At 44.7% G+C, this 24,507-nt stretch overlaps 1 protein-coding gene across 3 annotated transcripts in view; it reads left to right on the top strand.

The window, feature by feature from the left end:
• LOC117040366 (heat shock factor protein 3-like) overlaps window positions 1–21,398 on the top strand; it is a 48,857-nt gene extending 27,459 nt beyond the window's left edge. For all 3 annotated transcript variants that reach the window (XM_033138093.1, XM_033138096.1, XM_033138095.1), the window contains exons 4-14: window positions 839–957; window positions 3,497–3,572; window positions 4,876–4,937; window positions 6,649–6,730; window positions 7,466–7,596; window positions 9,023–9,190; window positions 10,169–10,271; window positions 12,566–12,634; window positions 15,284–15,358; window positions 17,500–17,530; window positions 20,993–21,398. In XM_033138093.1, the coding sequence (XP_032993984.1) occupies window positions 839–957; window positions 3,497–3,572; window positions 4,876–4,937; window positions 6,649–6,730; window positions 7,466–7,596; window positions 9,023–9,190; window positions 10,169–10,271; window positions 12,566–12,634; window positions 15,284–15,358; window positions 17,500–17,530; window positions 20,993–21,222 (1,146 nt within the window). In that variant the 3' untranslated portion in view covers window positions 21,223–21,398. The remainder of the gene's footprint in view (window positions 1–838; window positions 958–3,496; window positions 3,573–4,875; window positions 4,938–6,648; window positions 6,731–7,465; window positions 7,597–9,022; window positions 9,191–10,168; window positions 10,272–12,565; window positions 12,635–15,283; window positions 15,359–17,499; window positions 17,531–20,992) is intronic.
• Window positions 21,399–24,507: the final 3,109 nt, after the last annotated feature.

The raw sequence follows: 24,507 nt of genomic DNA, 5'->3' as shown, positions 1-24,507 counted from the left end.
CTGTGCAATAGGCTTGCAAGGATGGCTCTTGTTGTTTGAACAGTCAGGGGTCAATAATTTTTGGCTGGCCTTAGCAGCCTAGTTCTGCTGCTGCTTCTGGACCGGTGTTGAGGCAAGTTCTTCACTGTGCCATCATTCTGCATCTCTGAGGGGGCTCCTCTGACCTGTTGGGGCAATCCTCTCCTTTCCAGGAGTGAACAGGGCACTCACTGTTCCTCTGATATTTTCTGAGGGTCAGGGCAAAGTTGATGCAACCCTCCACTTTCCTTCCAAGCCTGATTTGAGACCATGCTAGTGGGTGCGTCTCACCATGATTCAGGACAGAGCCTTCTCTGTAGTTGTGCCTCAGTTGTGGAATTCCTTCCCCTGGAGGTGCAGAAGGCTGGTTCAAGAGGAGGGGAGAATGACCTTGCATGTGAACCCGTGGCTCATCTGTGGGGTGGGAAGCTGTGGTTTTCCTTTTGTGCGAATCAGGCCTGTGCGAGTGAAATACTAGTGGCCTCTCAAGTGTTCCCTAAACATTTTTTCCAAACTGCACAAACCCACTTAAAGGGATCACTTTTGAATGATGCTTGACTGAACCTGCACTGGCGGTTTTCTTACTGAGGCGCCCAGAGTCCATTTGTTTCCAAAATTATAGAGTTGCAGTTGTGTTTCTGCTGCCAGCTGAGGTGGCATATGCACCAGATTTGGGATTTCTCCTGCGATAGATAGAGGTGAGGCTGGAGGGCTTCCAAAGTCCTTGCTCTGCAAAAGCCAATCCCTTAACTGCATTTGTTCCCTGCTTAAACAATAACTTGTCTCTAAAAAAAGTACCTGCAATCTGATTCTGTCACAGGTGCCTACACCCAAGGAGCCCACAGCCAGCTCAAGAGACCTGCAGGCAATGCTCTCCGAATTGCAGGCAATGAGAGAACAGCAGAATAACATAAGCATCAAGCTGGATGCCATGGCAAGGTGTCCACATTTCTCCTGTTGAGCCTGTACTGTCTTGTAATGAGAGCCACTCTGCTCATTTTAGGTTTTGCAACATCTTCAACTTATCTGCATTTGCAAAGCTACAGGTAGGGTGGGGGCTGCATAGCAGGATTTGGCACCACAGTGAGTGCAAAAATAAGCAGAATCTGGGTAATTTACACACACTTTTCAGTGCCTTTTTTACCATTATGGCTGAGTAGCTTGTAGGTACCATGAAGCTTCTATCTGTGCTATGTTTTGAGCTTCACTTGTGTGCCATATTATCTGTTTGTAGAGCTCAATTTAGGGCAGAGTCTGAAATGTCCTGTTTAATTTCTGGGTAATTCAGCAGCATTAGTACTTTTACACTTGGCTGTTTCTCACTTGCATTTAGGCCAGGGGTAGGCAACCTAAGGCTCGTGGGCCAGATGCGGCCCAATCGCCTTCTCAATCTGGCCCGCAGATGGTCCAGAAATCAACATGTTTTTACATGAGTAGAATGTGTCCTTTTATTTAAAATGCATCTCTGGGTTATTTATGGGGCATAGGAATTCGTTTATTCCCCCCCCCCCAAAAAAAATATAGTCCGGCCCACCACATGGTCTGAGGGACGGTGGACCGGCTCACGACTGAAAAAGGTTGCTGACCCCTGATTTAGGTGGTTCTGAAGTAGCTGTTAGGAAGAGCCATTCTGTACCATTGGCATCTGTCTGTCTTGAGAGACAATGGAGTCTACCTCCAGGGGTGAAGTCAAACTGCTGGAGAACCCATAGCTCATTTCTAATAAGGGCATGTGAGGAATCCTGCTGGATCAGGCCTAAGACCCATCTTGTTCAGCATCCTGTTCTCACAGTGGCCATCCAAATGCCTCTGAGAGACTCAGAATTGTGAGCAACTGATATTCAGAGGCCTGCTATTTCCAGTACTGGAAGCACACCGTCATCCTGATAACATTATTTGTTCATGACCGATAGACCAAATAAATTTATCTGCCATTAATTTGCCTAATCCCACTTTAAACCAGGCACATTTGGTGGTGATCACTACATCTTGTGCTTAGCAGATTTCATAGTTTACGCACTGCGTGAATAAATAATAGCTTTTTTCTGTCTTGAAGGAAAGTGCCTTATATCGAACCATACAATTTCCCTCAGCTATGTCTACACTGGTGTAGCCAACATTGTGCCCCCTAGATGCCCTATGCAATGTAGGCCCAAACTATCTGAAAAACCTTATTCCCTCATATAAACCTGCCCTGAACTCTAGATTTAGAGAGGCACTTCTAGGATTTGAAGCTCTCTCCCCCCAAAATCTAGACTGGCTCTCATGTTGTCCTTCCACTGGTGGGGGATGATGGTTTTATTCTGACAGTCTTTGGGGAACTGTTTTTTTTAAGGAAGTGTTTTTAACAGTGCTGTTGTGTTTTTATTATCTAAAAGATAATCACTAAAAGGTAACTAAGTTCTTACAGAATTGAAACAATAAAAAACAAGTCTATTAAGAGTTACTTTTGAATGATTATCTTCTCTGTTTTTAGATTATTTTTGTATTCTATCTGTGTCATTGTGTCAGTCTTGGTCAGCAAAAGAATGTGAGATACAAATAAATGAAATAATAATTAATAATGGATATTTTTGACTACAGTTCCCAGCAGCCCCAGCAAGCATGGTCTAATATTAAGGGATGATAGGAGTTGTGATCCAAACATCTGGAGGGGGCACCACCTTCTGCTTTAGAAGGGTACAGTACATATGCATGTCTAATATTTGCAATTTCAACTTTATGCTGTTGAAGACCAGCTGGTTGAAATCAAACAAATTAATTGCACAGAAGCTGGAGAGCTTAAAAGCTTTTATTGCACAGGGGTTTTTCTGGCGCGGAAAGAGCTTTTAATCTCCCTGTCTTGCTTACCTGGCTCTCATGAAATCTTGGATGGCCCCGTGAGATCTCACAGCCCAGCAAGCAGAGAGCTTAAAAGCTCTCTGCCTTCCTTTGGTGTGCTGGCTCCAGGAGATTGCTCATGCGTGCACTTCAAGCATATGTGTTTTTGCATATACACACTATCCCTGGAATGCAGCCCCTGCGGAAGATGCAATTGTACTGTACCTTCCAACATGAGGACTGGATGAACAGCAAGGGAGGTGTATGTGAAATTCCTCAGAACCAACCCAGCAGGCCTGGCATCATGAGGAACAAGAGCTGCTTAACTCAAGGGTCGTCACGTCAGGACCAGCGGTCCAAGTACTTAATCACTGTTTTTTCTGACACATCAAGCTTTGGTTTTCAACTGAGTGCGGCACTGAAAAGCAGCTGTGTCTACTATGCTTGTATGAAGCAGGTACATTGCCTTCCCACTTCTTGTTTCTGGTTCTATCTCTGAAAAAGCAGCATGAAATGCCCTCTCATGTTGTGCCATCATAAGGCAGGTATGTGACCATCTTCCCCTGTGAGCTATTTGTAAACTAGAAAGCTGGTGTGAAGTGAACCAAGTTCCCTCTTCCTTAATTCTTTTTACCTCCCTCTGTGCCTGTTCTTTCAGGGGCAATACATCTCTTAAGAAGGGAATAGCCTCTCTGCAACAGAACGACAATCAGCAGAAGCATGTCTTATCTCAGGTAAGAGAAAAAGACTTTGCTTTCCTCCTGATGTTCCAGAGCAGCCTTTGCCAACTAACTGTCCTCCTGATGTGTTTTGGACTATGGCTTCCATCAGTCCTGGTCAAATGGAAGTGGCATCTGGAGGGCACACCCCTGTTTGCAAAGGCTGCACTATGGCATACCAGAAGTAGATGAGTGAAGTACACAGAGATAGATGGTAATCTTTATGTCCTGTTAAGGCAGGGTAATTTAGGATAGTGGCTAAAGCTGAGCTGTGAACTTGGAAGTCCCCCCCCCCATTCATAACTCTCTTAAATGCTCTAGAGCCAGTGTGGTGTAGTGGTTAAGAGCGGTAGACTCGTAATCTGGGGAACCGGGTTCGTGTCTCTGCTCCTTCACATGCAGCTGCTGGGTGACCTTGGGCTAGTCACACTTCTCTGAAGTCTCTCAGCCCCACTCACCTCACAGAGTGTTTGTTGTGGGGGAGGAAGGGAAAGGAGAATGTTAGCCACTTTGAGACTCCTTCGGGTAGTGAAAAACGGGATATCAAATCCAAACTCTTCTTCTTCTCTAGGAGGATTATGCAAACAATTGCCTGCCTTGCCTCACCTCCATAATATGCAGTATGGGGACAACACTCGTTTGCTTTAAAGTATTTATGTACCATCCAATATTTTCAAAAATCTAAACAGTAAACAAGACACAATCTAAAACCAGTAAATCAGCAATATAAAAACAAATGAAACAGATATTCAGAGGATTCGCACACATGAATATGCTTCCCTGAAAGTTGGTAAATGGCAAGCAAAGTTTCAGGGATCGCAACTTCTTCAATTTATTTAGAGCATTTTCCCCCTCTCACTTTTCACCCCCCAAAAGCTTCCGAGCAGCTTGCATAAAATCATTAACAAATGAGGCAGTCTCTGCCTGCAGGCTTGCTATCTAAAAGACACAACACAAGAAGAAAAGGCAGGCAGACAAGATGGAGGAAGAGGAAAACTAGCATACTTGGGTCACTAGTCCTAAATGTTACTGAGTAATTACTGCAATGACTAGTCTGAATGGAGCTGAGTGGAGCTGGTCTTTCTTTGATGCACCCTGATGGAACTGCTTCTGCCAAGTGGCAGTTGATGGGCGGGAAGAGCCCGTGCTGGCTGCTGCATGGCAAATGCTTTTTCAAACTCAGGCCTTCTGAGAACATGGCAGGTGTGTCTTGATAGCTAACTCTCAGCTGGAAGTGTCCCCTGGCCCTGTGGCAATGGCTAAAAGGGATATATGTGGCTCTAACATTCATTCATTCTCTTTTTCTCTTTGACTTCAGATCCTCCAATTCATTGTGAATTGGATGTCTGAGAAAGGCAGGGAGGATGCCCAAAGGAAAAGGTAATTCTTACTACTTTCTTCTCCCATTGCCCAAATGAAGCTATAAAATAATTTCCCCTATTTAGTTGGGGAAAGAAGCCAAAGCTTGTATTTGCAGAATGCAACGCTTTGACCTCTGGAAAACGTCTTATACAAGACGGGCAGAAAGGGGTTTGCCTAGGCACTAAGACCCCCAGGTACCCTCAGTGGTGCTTCTTTGAAACATGGCACTTCCTGTTCATTTTCACACTGTCACCACACTATTTTAAATATTGTGGCTTCATCTCTCTGATTTCTTATATCTGCTTTTGTGAAATATTTGTTGTGGGCTTGTATGGAGATACTTAGTGTTTAAGCTGTTTAGGGATGCTTTAGATACTGTGGCTTTCTTGCTTACCTGCAAAGGTCACATGAAGCTGCCACATACCAAGTCAGACCATTGGTCTATCTAAACCAGGGGTCAGCAACCTTTTTCAGCCGTGGGCCGGTCCACCCCCCCCCCCAGACCATGTGGTGGGCCGGACTATATTCCTATGCCCCATAAATAACCCAGAGGTGCATTTTAAATAAAAGGACACATTCTACTCATGTAAAAACATGCTGATTCCCGGACCGTCCGCGGGCTGGATTGAGGAGGCAATTGGGCCAGATCCAGCCCACGGGCCTTAGGTTGCTTACCCCTGATCTAGACCAACATTTTCTATATGTTGGCTGGCAGCAGCTCCCTGAGTTGTTCCCCACCCACCCAAGCCCTGCTACCTGAGAATCTTTTAACGGAAGATGCTACAGATTGAACCTGGGCCGTCCTGCATGTGTGCACCTCACCACTAAGAAGCTCTTTCCCCCATGGTCCATGTTCACCTGTTACATCCTTGTCCTTTTCTCTGTACGCCCTCACCTTTTAAAGATGCTTGGGGAGCCATAGCTCCCAAGAGCTTGCTATTTTTACTTGGAGTGTTTGTGCCTGGTTCTACAGCCCAAGAAGCTTCCAGAGTGGCTTACATATAATCAAAACAGGACAACAATGACAACCCTGACAACGAAGAAGGGAAAAGGGAAGGTGGGGCAGAGAGGAAAAACAAAACTCAGACACCATTCTAAACAATTGTTCCTATAATGCCCAACTGGCACAGTTGAGGACCAGCAGGTGTCTGGTGGAACTGGGCCTTCAGCAAAGCTGAAGGAGTGAGCTTCCAGCTTCCCTTCTCTCTCCCAACTGAGGTAGCCTGATGGAAGGGCTGCCCACAGTTGATGGCTGAGGGAAGGGAAGGCCGGAGGTGCTGGCCTGTCCCGTCCCCCCGCCCAAAAGAAGAAGAAGCTTGGTAGGAAATTATGCATTTTTAATAATTTCACAAGACTGGTTTTCAGATTTTACTGCAGAAATCATACACGACAGGAAGCCTTTGTGAAGATACCTTATCAATCATCATAATATGATTGATATTAACAATACAGTAGTAAGTGTAAAGGGATCTCCCGTGCTGCAAAAGAGGGCAAAATCTTGAGCAAGTGGATAAGATTTAGGCCAACCTATCTGTACTTCTGGGTTTGCCTCCTCCATTTCTTCTGCAGGTTAACCCAAGTAAGGATTGCCTAATGTGGAAGACACCTTGAGTTAGATGTTTTGGCCCCTCATTTCTTTCTAAGCATGTCATAAGAATCTTGTTATTTGTGTGTGTGTGTTTGTATTTTTTTTTTTCTCTCTCTCTCTCTCTCTCACTCACTCACTCAGACGTCAGAATGATGCTTCAGAAGCCCCTCCTCCAAAGGACAGCCGTCCACAGGCTCATAGTGCTATGGAGAATCGTGAAACAGTAAGCCTTTTAAAAAATTAAAAAATAAATCTCCTGTTTTACTTTGTGTACAATAGCCCAGGTAAAAGATTTAACCAGTATGAGACTAGTCAGACATTTTATTTATTTCATAAGATTTATACATCTGCTTGATGGTTGTTGGGGGGGGGGGAGGAGAACCTCAAGAGAAAATTAAAAATATCATATGTAAAAAAAGCACTTAAAACCTTCAAAGATGAAAATAAGCTAAAAGCATATTAAAACATATGTCAACATTCTATATGTCTGGGTAGGCTTGCCTAAACAAAAGCGTTTTTAGCAGGCAGGCCGAAAAGAGTACAGTCGTACCTCAGAAGTTGAAATTGTTCTAGGACCAATCAGACTGCTGCATTCTGAATCCTATGGTTCTAGGACCAATCCTATTCAACTCAGTACATAACAGTTCCGGAGTCTGTTCGACTTCCAAAACACTCGGAAACCAAGGCGTGGCTTCCGATATGCTGCTGGAAGCTCCTGCAGCCAGTCGGAAACTGCAGAAGCCCCACACCGGGCGTTTGGGTTCCAAAGAACATTCGCAAACCGGAACACTAACTTCCACCTTTGCGGCGTTCAGGAGCCAAAACATTCGAGTCACAAGGCGTTTGGGATCCAAGGTACAACTGTATAGTGAAGGCACCTGCCTGATGTTAGTGGGGAGTTCCAGAGTGTAGGTGTTGTCACACTAACACATCAGTTTCTTACTCTTGTCTCTTGCAGGCAGCTGTTCCAGGACCCAGTGCAGACCGCAAAGATTTGATTGTGACCCGTAACAACATGGGGGGTGAAGCAGGGGGTGCTGTTGGTGCAAATAGTGGGCAGGCTGTAGTGCATGAGCGCCGTGGGACTAGGTGAGGATGCAGAATTCAAAATGTGCATTGTGCTTTAGACAGGCAGGTTGGCTGGCTGTTTCTCATTAAACAATTCAGAGGCTGAAGATGGTGCTGCAGCCCTTTTTCCTTTGGGTGATATATGCATAGTGTGTCTCTCTTTGGCTGACTGCTTGGAAACCCCAAAAATGCCGATAAATTCATAACATGATTCCCTGCCTCCCAAAGATTTGATTGTTGCTTCTTGCATAAATAAGTGAAAACAATCAATATTCAGCAATCCTACATAGAAGCCGCAAACATCTATTTAATTACATTTAACTTTACAGTCATTTTAGTTTTTAAATGAAGGCATCATTCCATACGTTGCTGTGTGTTCTTGGAGGCCCTAAACCACATTCTGTCAGTGTTGCATATGCAGTGCATTTTTTCTTGGGGGGCGCAGGGGGACGCATACCCCAAAACATTTTGTGAATCTAAGTTTGGCCTCATTGAGGGGCAGTATTTCAATATGTTAGGAAAATGAGAGTATCCCTAAACATTTTTTTAAAGAAAAGAAGCACTGTGCATATGTAAAGAGAACTATGTCAGGTTGATTGAAAAGTACCGGTATTCAAACATGGGTTGTCAGTTTTTTCTGTTAACGTTAAGTATGAAAGTTGTGGAGTGTTTTATTTTTGCAGAATACTGTACTTTCTAGTTGCTTCTACTTTAAAAGAAGCTTAGTAGAGCTGGCAAAGTATGCAAGGAAATGAGTAAGTACAAAACTGAGTGGGTTTTCCTTGAAGAACAAAGCTTGGAAAGATCCTAAACAGAGCCTTCCCCTGTGTTGGAGATCCTTGTAACTAGAGATGCTGAGTACTGAATCATGGGGCTCTTTGGATGGAACCCTGTGCTTTGGTGCTGGGTTAAGTACCCACCTCCTAAGATTATACTTACAAAGTGTATAAACTAGTGTATAATGGAGAAAGTAGTTACTGAACTGAAGTTACTGAAAATACAGGCATGTGGGGGATATTCAGAGTGAATGAACAAGTGGCTGCCAGCGAATGGAAGCACTTCCTCATAATCAATCTTTTTTTATTATTTTTAAGTGAGTTCCATAAGATTTGGTCATAGCCGCTAGGCTCAATTCCTTGTTGAAAGTATTAAGTTAACCTCTGGCAGCCAGCAATGCGGTGTTTACATTCAGAAGCCTCAGGAAAGCATTGATGCTGTGGCACAACAGGGGCTGGAGATAATCATTTTAGGAGGCCTGTGGATTTTCCATGGGGTATCAAGTTAATGGGCCAGCAGTCTTAGCATGGCATTTATGTTTTGGCTTGCTTAGTTAGCTTTGTATAAAATGAAATAGTAGTGGTGGTATGTTGGTTTGACTATATTATATGCTAAGAAAAAGCAGCAAGGGTACCGGATTCTCATCTTGTGCCTGTGGCATGTCCCTTAGGGAGGCCCAAGTGCCTGCAACAGGAGACACTTCTGCCAACAAAGGACCTCAGACGGTGGACACTCCACGCCAGACCACGGCAGCACAGATCGGTGCTATGAAGCTGCTTTCTGCCTTTGCCGCCTATGTCAATGGAAAAAAAGCACAGAGCAGCTCTTCTCCTGACAGGTGCACCTAGTTTTATTCCTCCCATTAGGTTTCAATACCACTGTTCCACCTGTGTGTTAAATTTACAAAGCAGAAGTCAAGTGCCTCTTCAAGATCTTTACACAGTTAAGGCATAATTCAACCAGGGTTAAGTGATGCTTATGTGTGTGTGCTTGCTTAAAAGCAGCCTGCCTTAACGTGGTGCCAGCGTAGGTTGGGAGAGACTGCCTGAAAACATGAAGAAGTGCCTTTCTGAGATCACATTTAAACCAAGTTGAGTCCTCTTGGCAAAAATCCCAGCTTTGTTGCTGACCCACAGCTAAGTTCATATGGATATACATATTTCAAAGCAGGTTCTCAACCACTGAGCTGTGGCTCTACCCATTGAAGCTACCCTTTGTGCCTATTTTCATTGTTAAGGCTGTTTGGGAAAGGGCCATAGCCCACTGGTAGAGCACTGACTTTGCATGCAGAAGGTCCCCAGGTTCAATCCCCAATGTTGCCTCCAAGTAAGGCTGAGGGAGATTTCTTGTCTGAAACTCTGGAGAGCCACTTCCAGTCAGTGTAGACAACACTGAGCTGCATGGACCTGTTTGGTTTAAGGCAAGCTACCTGTGTTCCTTTGTTTTCTATTGAAAGGTGGGACATAAGCACTTTGTTTAAAACAACAACAACCACCCTGCTACTCCACATTCCTGCCATTGAATCAAAAGATCATAGAATTGTAGAGTTGGAAGGGACCCCCAAGGCTCATCCAGCCTAATCCTCTGCAATGCAGGAATCACAGCTAAAGCACCTCTGACAGATGACCACCCAACCTCTGTTTCAAAACCTCCAAGGAAGGAGAGCCCACCACATTCCAAGGGAATTCATTCCACTATGAAACAGCTCTTTGATCAGGGTGCTTGTTTCCTTTGGCTTCTCCCACGAATGTGGTAACGCTTGCCTTTTTTTCTTCTACCTGTTGTTTAATTTTAGGCTTTCTGATTTTCTTTATAGAAAGAAGATGCAAGACTTCTTGAATTTCTTCAGTGCAAACACTGTGGAGTTGGGTGCGCTGCTGAGTGAGAAGTTTAACTGTATCTCAGAAATAGTTACTGAGGTAAGTTCATCTTCATGTGGGCAAGTTCCTAGATTTGTAATAGCAGCACTCACTCATGCAAGGATAGGTTCTTGTAGCACATATGTATTTATATGTCACATTCTAACAAAGGACGAAAACAGCATTTGTGGATTTTAAAAAAGTGGTTTGCCATTGTACTACCATCTCGGTTGTGAGTCTTGGGGGAGAGCAAGATCCTGACTGACTGCAGATTTGAAAGCTGAGGCAGCTGAATAGACATTTGGGTTGGGGTGCTTAGCTGGTTTCAGTTTTGTTATAATACCCCCATTGTCTAAAACATTTTAAACAGTTTTAAACTGTTTTTGTCTAGCATGTTTCTTGTTTTCAGTGCAATATGTCTGGGGAGAGAGGAGCTGGGAACAGCAGCCCCACCCCATCACAGTGGTTCAGGGTAGGGGAAGGTATGATGTAGGAGGTGGGTCAGGCAGGGTAAAAGGCACACAGCACAGGCAGTTGGTGACTCTGCCATGTGCCAGCTCCTCCTTGAACTTGAAGACTTATCTTATCAACCAGCCCTCAGGTCTATGGCTGCTGTTGCTGAATGTGAAGTTGGCTCGGAGTGAGACCATCCTCATCCATTGTTCCACTGTGGATGTGGAGGCTCGTCTGCACGATATAATTGAGACCTGGGTGGGTGAGCAGGGTGAAGTTGGTCTCACCCAGTTGTGCCTACCTGGATACTTGGTGCAGCATCAGGGCAGACTTGAGGGTCAGGGAAGGGGGAGTTGCTGTGATCTATAGAAATTCTCTTTCTGTCCAGTGTCTCTGTCCAGTGTGGGGCAGGGATCAAGAGTGTGTGTTCCCTTGCATTGGGCAATCACAACAGATTAGGGATTCTGCTGGTTTGCTGCCCACCTTGCTGCCCAGCAATCTCCCTGCCTGAGCTGACAGAGCTGGTCTCAGTGTTGAGGACTCCCAGACTGGTGATTCTGGTGAATTTTAACATCCATGATGAGGTGACTGGCTCTGGAGTGGCTCAGGACTTCATGGCTGCCACGATGACCATGGGGCTGTCCCAACATTGGGGTTGTCCCAACAAGTCACCAGCCCAACACTTGTTGGACCTTGTTTTCTCAACTGGGCAGGAAGAGGGTGATTTGAAGGTGGGGGACATTGACATCAGTCCCTTGTCATGGTCAGATCACTTCCTGTTGAGGTTTAGGCTGTCAGCATCTTTCCCCCTCCTCAGAGGTGAGGGTACTGTGTGAATGGTCCACCCTCAAAGGCTGATGGACCCAATGAGTTTCCAGAAGGCTCTGGGAGATTTTCTGGCTGATATGAGTGGCTCTCCTGTTCAAGCCCTGGCCCACCTCTGGAACATCCAAATGACAATTGACACAATTGCCCCTGAGCACCCTTTTCCACTTCGTGGAGCCCACTTGGCTCCATGGTATACCCCAAAGCTTAGGGAGAGGAAACAAGTGAGGCAGCCTTAACACAAGTGGAGGGAAGATCTGGTTGAATGCAGTTGAACATGTGTGAGGGCTCATCATCAAGCCTACCTAGCAGCAGTGAAGTCAGCAAAGAAGGCATATTTTGCTGCCTCCATTGCATCCTCACTATGTCATCTGGGAGAGCTTTTCCTGGTAGTGTGGGGCCTTGTTACAGTCTGAACCAAAGGAGATGGTGTAACTGACGGTAGCTCGCTATGACTTGTTTGCAAAGCATTTTGTGGATAAAATTGCTTGCATCCACTGTGATCTTGACTCCACTATTATAGCAGATGAATCTCATGGGGTGTCTAGACCTGATGTGTTGGATGAGTTTAAGTTAGTAAGGCTCAAGGATGTGGACATGGTGCTTGGATCAGTCAGGGTGACAACTTGCACTCTGTACCCTTGCCCCTCTTTGCTGATGAAAACTAGCAGGGAGGGGACAGCAGTCTGGGCCAGGGATGTGGTTAATGCCTCCCTGTGAGAGGGGCTGGCAGTGACAAAGCCAAAACTCAGGAAACCCTCCCTGGATTTGGAAAATCTAAGTAACTACCAGCCAGTTGCTTATCTTCTCTTCTTGGGGAGAACAGGATGCTGGACTGGATGGGCCACTGGCTTAATCCAGCAGGCTCTTCTGATGTTCTTATGTTCTATGTGAGAATCAGGAGGAAGATAGTATTTGTCATCTTTAGTTGCCCTATTTAAAGCCTCTTGCCTGATTGCTTGGCAGGTGGAACCTTATTTGGGTTGATCAAAAGTCTATGTAACTGATTCACAGAAAAAATGCTGCATCGCTGCTTAATTGACAACATCTTTGATTTTCTTGGTTTGTGCTTTCAGACCTTCGTTCCTGAGCTTCAGGATCTGGATGTGGACTCTGCAGGAGCTCTAGACTGTAGCTTGGAAAACGTAAGTGGCAGAGGCTTTTTCACTGACTGGCAGAGAGACGTGGGGCAGTGCTATGGGGAGAGGTGGCTCTGAGTTCGCAGTCACTTTTTTTGTCTCTTTTGGGGCAGTGAAATTACCTGGACCCAGTGGCCCTATCCCAACAGGTTTGCCAGATATAGAGCTGTAGGAATAGTATCTATGAGGGGAAAGCTCTCGGGCAGGGGTCAGCAAACTTTTTCAGCCGTGGGCCAGTCCACTGTCCCTCAGACTTTGGGGGGGCGGACTATATTTTGTGGGGGGAAATCAACAAAATCTATGCCCCACAAATTACCCAGAGATGCATTTCAAATAAAAGCACACATTCTACTCATGTCTGATTCCCAGACCGTCCGCGGGCTGGATTTAGAAGATGATTTGGCTGGATCCGGCCCCCGGGCCTTAGTTTGCCTACCCATGCTCTTGGGCATGTGGCAAATGCAGTCTTTTCTGGAGTTTCTACAGGACCTGCCTGCTGTACGCAGCTCTGCCTTAACTCTCACAGCTTCCAAACAAGGAACTCTAAATAGGGATGGAGGGTCATATTTTCCGTTTTAAAAAAGATATTCCATATCTGCCAAAATAAAGGAGCAAAACAGATATGTAGCGAAGAACTTGAAAAGCAGAGATAGTCTGACCTACCTATCTCTAAAACCCGGATAACTGTCATTTGAACAGAATGGTTGGGATTCTTCCCCACCCCCTCCCAAAAAGCAGTTTTCTGAAGAAGTCACAGGAGTTGAGCTGATTCAAAGTGCTCTAAATCCTTGATTTCACCTGGACAGAAAACCTCCGTTTCTGAAAGAATTGCAGCCAGGGGGCGTGTGAGGAGAAGGCCCTCCTATACCTGAATGCTTGTTAAGGATTATGAAAAGTCCAAAAAGCTATTCCCCAGCCCCCAGCTTTGAATAGATTCTCTCCCACCAACCTCCCACCACCTCTGCCCAAGGAAATGTCACTCTCCTGTAATGGAGGAAAGGGGGTCCTGTGTGGTGGCTTTCCCCCCACATTAGAGAGGGAACTACTCCAGGGATTAGCCGTAGGTGCAAAAAACCTATCATGGTAGCTACAAACATCTGCTTTTCTCTTTAGCCTTTAAGTGGCACCAAATAGTTTTCTTCAGATTGTTGAGTGGCTTAAGGATGGTTACCAAACTAGACTGATTATGGGTGGCCTGGGTGGGGGAGGCGGGTGATGTGCTGATTCTTTTGACTGGCCTTGAGTTGCTTTAGCAATTGCTTTTCTTCTGAGCATATCTGATAGGCTGGGAGATTAGATGAACCTTCTGGTGAGTTTTGTTGCTATTGGCAGCAGCTCAAGCTCAGTGTTCCTGGCCGAGGCCCCTTCACCTACTCATATGCGTTACCAGTTTGTGGTATCGGCTCTGTGCAACTTTTGAGACAAGCTCATCTGCTGTTTGAGCTCCCTGGCTTAGCTTAGAAGCAAATGGGACAGCATTTTTAAGGGGTCTCCTAATGAGTCCAAACCTTTTTTTTTAAGTTTAGATTCAATAAAAAAGAAAGAAAAATTCATAAAGATAAAAAGCAAAGCCAAAACTTACACACATTTAAAGTTCTAGGATTTAAACGCATGGCAATAAAAAATAAAAAATAAAATAAAAGGCAGAGGTTGCAGGATAAATAGCACCCAACCACCACTGGGTTTTTACTGTACACAATTTTGGCTTTAGGCGTGATCTCCAGAATGTAACCCCTGTGTAAGTTTCAGAGAGGCTTCACTCAAAATATTGTTCCAAAACATTAACACCCACCTCCAATATTTCCAGAAACCTGTTAGGCTGATTCTAACAGTATTCTTTTATGATAAGTTAACTCAACAATTGCTAATATAGTCCAGATTTTTTCAACCCATCCACATATTGTAGGAGATGTACTGCCTGCCCCCCAATTATTATTATTATAATAATTATTAGTTTTCATAATCTTAGTAGAAGTTATAAGACATAATACTGATTATTGATCATTTTCCAGGATAGCATGCTTTAGACAGGTCAAACAGAACTATTTTAGATTCCAAGGGTATACGGTTATCCTAACATGTCAGAAATATTATCCCAAACAGATTTTAAAAATATTTGGACCATCACATTGATTCTTCATTTGAAGCGTCTGTACATCTTTCTGCAAATCAGATTGGGTGGGGATGTTGAGTTCTTTCATCCTGCACATGGAATGGACATTCTGTCATGGACAGAACAGGGAGGCTGGGTCTACTCTTAGGTCAGGGAAAAGGAGCCCAGTGGATGAAGAATGATCCCTGATAAGTTCAAGGCGTTCCACACACACACCCTCCCACAGTGGACCCTTAAGTACATCCACTTTATGTCCTGTTTTCATGAACTCTGTTTAACTTCCCTTCAATATTAGTTGGGGTCCAGTACCTTAAAGCCTCCTGTGTTATACTGCAAGCATCTGCCTTTGACTTCTTGAGAAGTTTTCCTCCTCTCCTCCCCCCCCCCTGCCCAGCCTCCCCCTCCCCCCCACTCCATTCCTGAAGCTCTTCTCTGTGTTTAGAGAGACAGTGGGGAATATCTCTTCCCCAATATTTTCTGCCTTCTCTTGTTTGATCAAGTTATTAAGACGAAAACGTGTTCGCTTTTTCTTTCCGAATAAGCTCCTTTTCCAAGATGTTTTGGGTTTTGCTAATTGGAGTGATGCCGCGGCTGCGTCTACCAGCAACATCAGCTCTGTAAGTGTTGCTCAAAAGTGTGGTGTGGAGTCTGACTTCCTGGAATAATGCCCTGTGCAGGTTTCTTAAGGGAGAATGGCTGGTTCGTGATGGGGAGGCTCTCTTGCAAAATGCAGTGCAGCAGGGATGCTTTGGTTGGTCTTGTTTTGGGAGCGTGGGCACTTCAGGCTGCTGCTCCTCGATTCTTGAAGAAGCTGCTTTACTGGGTGGAGGGATCATTGCAAGCTTGGACTCCTGGCTTTCATGCAAATGTAAGATAAAATGGTTTCAGGGTGAGGGATAAAATTGGAGCGATGTATTTGATTATTTCCTCTATATTCCCACCCTTCCCTGCAAGGCACTCTCATTTTATCCCCGCAACAACCTAGGCTGACATGCAGTGACTGGTCACACCCAATGAACTTCATGGCTGAGTGGGGATTTGAACCCGGTCACCCAAGGCCCTGGTCCAACACTTGAACCACTACACCATGCTGCCTCTCAGTGAATGAGTTGTATTAAGAATTACACTGGAGGTGCAAAAAGAAGAACAGGATGCATTACTATATGCAGTGAACCTATAATTCTGCACAAAAATACTGGAAGATGATTATTAGAATAATAACAAAAAAAGAAAAAAGAAATCTGAAGTTCCCTTAGATCCAGTCTGATTGCCGCTTGGCAGCCAAAGCTGGCTCTCAGTGCTTTTTAAATTATTTATTTAAAATGTGTATACATTGCAGCTAAGCAGAACAGAATTACCAGGGTAACAGACTCCCCCCCCCTCCCAAAAAAAGTTACTTTAGATCAGTGTTTTTCAACCACTGTTCCGCGGCACACTAGTGTGCCGCGAGATGTTGCCTGGTGTGCCGTGGGAAAAATTGAAAAATTCAAGAGAATTACTTTATATATAGTCAATATAGGCACAGAGTTAATTTTTTTAACATTTTCTAATGGTGGTGTGCCTCGTGATTTTTTTCATGAAACAAGTGTGCCTTTGCCCAAAAAAGGTTGAAAAACACTGCTTTAGATGCCTTAATGTTTTAGATGACACACATAGAACATAACAAACACATACTGGGGACAGCTGCAGCAGTGCCACAGGTGAGATTCTAGAGTCTAAGCCAGGGGTCAGCAACGTTTTTCAGCCGTGAGCCGGTCCACTATCCCTCAGACCATGTGGTGGGCTGGACTATATTTTTTGGGGGAGGGAAATGAACAAATTCCTATGCCCCACAAATAACCCAGAGATGCGTTTTAAATAAAAGCACACATTCTACTCATGCAAAAACAAACCGATTCCCGGACCATCCGCAGGCCGGATTGAGAAGGCGATTGGGCTGCATCCGGCCCATGGGCCTTAGGTTGCCCACCCCTGGTCTAAGCAGAGTGTCAGTGGCAAAACATGAGGAAATGACATGCATGAATTTGGCCTCTAGGACTAAACAGATGAAGTATATTAGAGTAAAGAAGAGAAGACCTTTTTCAGTAGATTAGTAAACGACATTCAAAGATTTATTGATTCCTGATCAAATGAACTATGCACAAGCTGTGTGTTTTATTATACTAAATACTTTGCAAACCAGACAAAGCTAAGCAACTGTCACCTCACATTCAGATTGGTTTTTAAGCATCTGCCCTGGCTGCTCATCTACTACTGAGCCAGTTTTATGGTGGTTGAACTAATTTACAAGGCCCTGAGCTACTTAGGTTCTGGGTACTTCAGGGACTGCCTAAACCCTTATATCCCAGCTCAGTCACTGAGATCACCCTCAGGAGCGTTGTTGGTCATTCCCCAAGTTGGTGAGGCTTCTTTGACAAGAATGAAAAACCAAGGTTTTCATATCATTGGCCTAGTGCTATGGAACACCCTGCCAATAGAGATTCAGCAGTCACCTTCTGTGCCAACTTAAGTCCCTGCTCAAGATGTTTCTATTCTTATTATATAGGCAGTTAAGAATACAACTTTCCATAATGTTAGTTGATTCCTGATTTTAAATTTTTACATGATCTTTGTTGCATGGGCTTTATATACAATTGCCGTAAACCACTCTGATTTCTTTTTAATGGAATAACAAAATATAATTTATATATAAATTATAATTTATATATAAGTAAGTGCTCATCCTTAATAGTTTCCTTGTATGTTTTCTTGCACCTAGATGAATGAGCAGGAGGCACCAAGGAGGAATGGTGAGCTATTGGAAATAGGTGAACTGCTTTGTTAGAAAGTTTATTTATTCCCAGATGTCGATCAATGTGGTGTTGGCAGCAGTGCAGGGAGATGATTCCCCCCACACATGTACACCTGGTGTTCCAGACCATGTGATAATGGGAACACTTTTATCTCCATTTAGAGAGCTGTTTTTTACAGACTATATTGTAGAAAATAAAAACTGCTCCCTGCACAGCAGAGGCAGGCCCAGGCACACATTCCTTGACTTGAGATAAATGAAACAAAGGGTAAGAACTATTGCACCAAGTGTAAGCTGTGGCATCATACCATTTGAAAGTTTCCTCCTTTTAAAATAAAAATAAAAATGTTACGTTGAGTGTATGCGAGCAGGTCTTCAAACTCTCATAGCATTGTAGAGTTGTAAGGGAGGTACCCAAGGGTCATCTAGTTCAGCCCCCTGCAATGCAGGAGTCGCAGCTTAAAGCATCCCTGGCAGGTGGTCATCCAACATCTCCAGTGAAGAAGAGTCCAGCACCTTCTGAGGAAGTCTGTTCCACTCTTGAACGGTTCTAACCATCAGAAAGTCCAGGTCTCCTTTCTTGTCATTTGAATTCATTGGGTCAGGTCCTCCCCTCCGGAGCAGCAGAAAAGAAGCTTGCCCCATTCCCTATGTGACATCCCTTCAGATGTTTGAAGGTGGCTATTTTATCACCTCTCAGTCTTCTCTTCTTCAGGCTAAACACCCCCTTGGTTGCACTCCTCTGCACATGTTCCAGCTTGCCTTAAATTGTGGCACCCAGGACACAAGACTCCAGGTGGTGTTCTGACCAAGGCAAAATAGAACAGTATTAGGACTTCCCTTGATCTGGGTACCATAATCCATTAATGCAGCCTAGAATTACTTGACTAAGAATCCTGCGGCTTCCAGCCCCTGAAATGATGAAATATAGGCTAAAACTGCACATCCGTTTCTCAGTTTAAGCTCATTGTTCCCCTAAATCCAATAGGTAGTCAAAGTCCACTCCTGCAGCACTTGACTTCAGAATGCTGCTGGGTTTAGCTTTGCTTTTAACACAAAGGTTGTAAATCAAGTTAAGAAGAAGAAGAAGAAGTATGATGCTTTGAGTGAGTTTGTATAAAAGCAGTGCTTTTTCTAAAAAAAAAAAAGTTTAGAGGTACTCTCATTTTGACTCAAGGAAATCACCATTTTATAGTTCAAATCGGGGAAAATAAATGGACAAAAGTACAAAGATTCACAAAATGTTTAGGGGTATGCATACACCTGTGTCCCCCCAGAAAAAAGCACTGGATAAAAGTATTTATTTATTTATTTATTGGTGGGTTTTGATGGATTTATATCCCACCTTTTTCTCTGAGGAATTCAAGGCATCCATGGTTCTCCCCCACCTCATTTAATCCCCACAACATCCCTGTGAGGTAGGTAAGAGTGAGAGGCAGTGACTGGCTCAAGGTCACCCAGTGAGCTTCATGGTTGAGTAGGGATTTGAACCCTGATCTCTCCCAGGTCCTAGTCTAAAACACTAACCACACTGGCTTCTCCCCACCACCACCACCACCACAAAAGGAATTGTAATAAATAATTGTTGTTGTTCAGTCGTTCAGTCGTGTCCGACTCTTCGTGACCCCATGGACCAGAGCACGCCAGGCACGCCTATCCTTCACTGCCTCTTGCAGTTTGGCCAAACTCATGTTAGTAGCTTCGAGAACACTGTCCAACCATCTCATCCTCTGTCGTCCCCTTCTCCTTGTGCCCTCCATCTTTCCCAACATCAGGGTCTTTTCTAGGGAGTCTTCTCTTCTCATTAGGTGGCCAAAGTACTGGAGCCTCAACTTCAGGATCTGTCCTTCTAGTGAGCACTCAGGGCTGATTTCTTTGAGAATGGATAGGTTTGATCTTCTTGCAGTCCATGGGACTCTCAAGAGTCTCCTCCAGCACCATAATTCAAAAGCATCAATTCTTCGGCGATCAGCCTTCTTGATGGTCCAGCTCTCACTTCCGTACATTACTACTGGGAAAACCATAGCTTTAACTATACGGACCTTTGTCGGCAAGGTGATGTCTTTGCTTTTTAAGATGCTGTCTAGGTTTGTCATTGCTTTTCTCCCAAGAAGCAGGCGTCTTCTAATTTCGTGACTGCTGTCACCATCTGCAGTGATCATGGAACCCAAGAAAGTGAAATCTCTCACTGCCTCCATTTCTTCCCCTTCTATTTGCCAGGAGGTGATGGGACCAGTGGCCATGATCTTAGTTTTTTTGATGTTGAGCTTCAGACCATATCTTGCGCTTTCCTCTTTCACCCTCATTAAAAGGTTCTTTAATTCCTCCTCACTTTCTGCCATCAAGGTAGTATCATCAGCATATCTGAGGTTGTTGATATTTTTTCCGGCAATCTTAATTCCGGTTTGGGATTCATCCAGTCCAGCCTTTCGCATGATGAATTCTGCATATAAGTTAAATAAGCAGGAAGACAATATACAGCCTTGTCGTACTCCTTTCCCAATTTTGAACCAATCAGTAATAAATAATAACTATTCACTAAAAAAAGGTGAAATGTCTTACTTCATGTCACGAGAAGTGAAGCTCCCCACCACCACCACCCCACATTGAAAGGTGTCGTGAAACAGTCTGTTCCCATCCACCCTCATTCCTTTTGTTCTTCCTTTCCCTACCCCACTGGTTGCTCTTAGCTCTGGGATACACACAGCCACACATTGCTCAGCTTCTCTGTGCTTGGCGGGCAGCTGAACGCATGAAAGGAAAAAAATTAGGAAGGGTTATGGACTGGTTATTTTTCCCCAGGGAAACCCTTAACCCTGAACCTGAGCAAACATCAGTCCACAGAAAACCTGATTGACATTTGTTCCGATCCAGTGGTAAAGAGCGGGTTTTCCCAGGGGAAAGTGGTGGGGAGACTGGATGAGCTCATAGATGTGTAGTATGGGGAGGAGCCAAACTAGACAGTTTTGATGTGGACTCCATATGTTGTTGTTGTTGTTGTTTGTTGTTTTGTTTTATATAAATAGGGAGAGTCACATAACTACTCCTCCCAGTAGTTACTCTTTGTTATAGCTGGGCTATATAGATTCATCTTAAAATCTTGGGTATGTGCAACTGCATCTCTTTATTTTTATGCTCGGTATGCATATTTGCTTGGTCATGTGCTAACAATAAATAAATAATTGGAAAGAAAAGAAAAGGATTACGGTTCAGGCAGCATGGAATTCTTTTTTGTAAACCACTTTGAGGTTTGTTTGTTTTTGTTTGTTTGTTTGTTTACAAAAGCAGCGTACAAATTTTATGAAATAATAAAAGGAATAAAGTCCACTCTGGTGGTGTTACATCTGTGATCCATTCGGACATGCAGGCTATCCCTTGATGTTGCTTGTTCACCCCTTGATTACAGCTAAGTGAGACTCCACATGTATAATGCTGGTGGGTGTGTTTTCCCTCTCCGCAGACTTGTTTCAGAACCAAGTGAATCCCTTGTTGGGAGAGCCTCCAACTTTCAAGATGGAAGACGGCAGCAATGTTCCCCTGGGGGCTTCTCTAGAGAACAGACCTCCTGTTCTTTTCAGCGGTGAAGCACTTGAGGAGTTCCTTGACCCAGGATACCAAGCAGACGGCGTACCTACCCTGTTGCTCCTGGATCAGCCGCTTTTCTTCGGAAATGTGTATGGGGACTACTAAAGAGGCCCCCCCTCTTGCTCCCCAGCCCAGTTGCAGATTTCATAGAGAAAGCTACCTACATGTAGCTTTCAGCACTGAAGGCTGGTTGAGATCCTTTCTGCGGTTTTCTATAAGGGGAGGATTTATTCTTCTTTTTCTAAATACCACAGCCAGGGCAGCTAGAAAACTGGAATTGTGCCACAATGGTTTGTTTGTTTGTTTGTTTTTTTATATACAAGTAATTTTTCTAGTCTTAGCAACTTGTAGCTACTGTAAACCTTTGCCTGTCAAATTGTCTAGTCTCATGATATCCAATATTGCAAAACTGCAATAATTTAACTCTTGTTAAATTTTGACTCAGAGGTGGTTTATACTGTACTCCCGTTAGGATTGGTTAACTTTTGTGAACATCAAAACTGAAGAGGCTGTTGCCTTGCCTCTTCTGTTATTTTGACTACTGTTGTCAGAATACTGTTGTATTCTTTGGTTATGTATTCTTTGGTTTCACCTCTATTTTTTATTATTGTTAAATTTATCATCATCATCATCATCATCATCAATCATCATTATTAAATTTATTAGTCACTTTTTCTTTGCCACAGCAACCCAGAGCAACTAAGCAAATCAGGCAGGCGGGTGAGAAATACATTAAAACATCCCACTCACTTTAAACGACCACAGATAGAGGCCTGGTTGGAAAGCAAAAATTTTGTCTGACACTGAAGATATACAGTATAACAATGGCACCAGGTCTGCCTCCACAAGAGCACCCCACAAGAAAGAGTCACATTGAGAAGGCCCTGTTCTCATGTTGCCAACCTCAGGAGCTCCCATGGTCCTCAGATGACCATTGCAGGGACTGTGTTGGTTCATATGGGAAGGGCTGGTCCTTGGGGTACTGGGGTTCTGAGAAGCATAATACTTTAAATATCAAAACCAGCACTTTAAACTGGGCCCAGAAACCTATTGATAGCCACTGCAGTTGGGCTAGGGTCAGTGTTATATGCACAGAGCATCTTGCCACAATGAGAAAATATCAATGTAAGCAATTTGTTTCCTTTGGAAAATTGTATTTCTAATTCCTATGTGTGAAATGATGCCAGTATGTAGCTACAATACTGTGTATAAAGACTACACTTCAAAAAGCTGGTTTCTTCTGTGCACTGTCCACCAAATCCTCTCAATAAATTTGTAGCAATAAGCATTAAGATTGTGTTTGTTTGTGTGATTACATTTTTTTCTTTTTAACTCCTGGGCCCCAAGTTTGACTGATTCCCACCTGCACATCTCTGGCAAATGACGTGTGACCTGATGCTTGTTTTCTCCCAGAGCTCTTCACAAGGCTTCAAAGTTTGAGGTTGGGGAGGGGGGAGAGGAGGCAGCAGGGAGACTCCTCCCTGCACTCAAAAGCAGTGATAGGAAACAATCTAACATATTGCTTTGTTTTAAAGTTACACAATCACTTTCCATAAAGCCTGCTGTTTGCCTTGTGAGGTTGCTTAATGGTTCACTTTCCCAAAAGCAAAGCCCCTCTGTAGTCCCAAAGGTAAAGGTACCCCTAACCATTAGCACCAGTTGCAGACAACTTTGGGGTTGCGGTGCTCACCTCACTCTATAGGCCGAGGGAGCTGGCGTTTGTCCGCAGACAGTTTCCAGGTCATGTGGCCAGCATGACTAAGCTGCTTCTGGCGAACCAGAGCAGTGCACAGAAACACCGTTTACCTTCCCGCTGGAGCGGTCCCTATTTATCTACTTGCACTTGACGTACTTTCGAACTGCTAGGTGGGCAGGAGCTGGGACTGAACAATGGGAGCTCACCCCATCGCAGGGATTCGAACCACCGACCTTCTGATTGGCAAGCCCATGTCCTCCTCCATTCTGCCATTCCTGGATTTGGCCCTTGCACCATCCAAAGCAGGAACATGGGACAGCAAATGCAAAGGAGGATGGTGGTTTTGGTTTTCTGGTGAGCTGCATAGCAATGATGAGACCTAGCAAACTTCCTAATCACATGGAATACTTTTATTTACAAGTAATTGTATAACAGGCTAGGAAATCCTTTTGGGAATTTAATATGGCTCTTCTTGTTTCAATCTGGGCATGAGGAACAGAGGTTCTCCAAATAAGTGAATTAATTTTATCCTAAGCTTTGTTTTCAATAAATTAAGGACCTGTGATTTTCATATATATTAGAAAGTTTATATTGGCAAATCAAAACTCAAGTACATTCGCTCCTGCTAATTAGTGCTCATCATAGATTTTTGCATTCATTCCAGTCTTTTTTATTATTATTCTTTTGGTTCAACTGATGGTTGCAGATTTAAATTCTTGGGTTTCAGAACTGACGTTTAAAATGCCATTGACACAAATACTTAAAACACTTACACAGTACACAGAAACCACTTGCAGGACCAGGCATTGGGGTCCCCATACCCCAACCCATATAAATAAGAGACCAATACGACTGGTTTGGGGGTAAAAACAGGCCACAACTTTATTGAATACAGATGAAAGAGGTTTGGCTTGGACATGGGACAATCTAAATGCTTCTGGCCTGCCCACCAGAAGTGACGCGTGATCAATCCAGGTGGGGGTTCCTAAGACATACATCAAATAGGGTGACCTCCACAGGGCCCGCCATCTGGGGGAGTGCCTTTGACCCTGGCCCCCCTGGGCATGTGGACATGGCCACTCCCCTCGGATCCCTTTAACGGGATACCCCATCATTTGGAGGGGCAGGCAGAGACTACAACCTCGCCTCCATTCAAGATAAAGGATTGCCCCAATCAGTGGCGTCGCTAGCCTCTGCGCTGCTGGGGGCGGCGGCAGCTCAGAGGCACCCCCTGGGGGAGGGGCACGACGCACGCGCCGTGACGTCATCATGACGTCACGACGCACGTGTATACAGAAAGGGGGGATTTCCCCCTTTCCGAGGCTTTTTTCGGCGGGGGGGTGACCAGCGAGGAGGGGGTGACAAGCGTGACCCCCACCTCACTGGTCGGCCCCCCCCCGCCGAAAAAAGCGGCGGAAAGCGGAAAAAGAAGCAGAGCGGCGCTTAAACGCGCCTGCTCTGCTTCCTTTCCAGGCTTTCCCCGCCCCCCCGCGGTTTTTTCAGTGGGGGGTGGTGACCAGCGAGGAGGGGGTGACAAGCGTGACCCCCACCTCCCTGTTCGGCCCCCCCCGCCGAAAAAAGCGGCAGAAGCACCCCATCCGTGTGCTGCTGCTCCCGGGGTGACGGAGGGAGCGGCGGCGCGTGGGAGTGGCGGGAGGGGCCACCGCTTGTCACCCCACCCGCCGCTGCTCACC

Source organism: Lacerta agilis, chromosome Z, assembly GCF_009819535.1.
Source record: "Lacerta agilis isolate rLacAgi1 chromosome Z, rLacAgi1.pri, whole genome shotgun sequence".
NCBI lineage: Eukaryota > Metazoa > Chordata > Lepidosauria > Squamata > Lacertidae > Lacerta > Lacerta agilis.
Note: the sequence above shows the minus strand (reverse complement) of the source record. Positions and strands in the feature narration are given on the sequence as shown.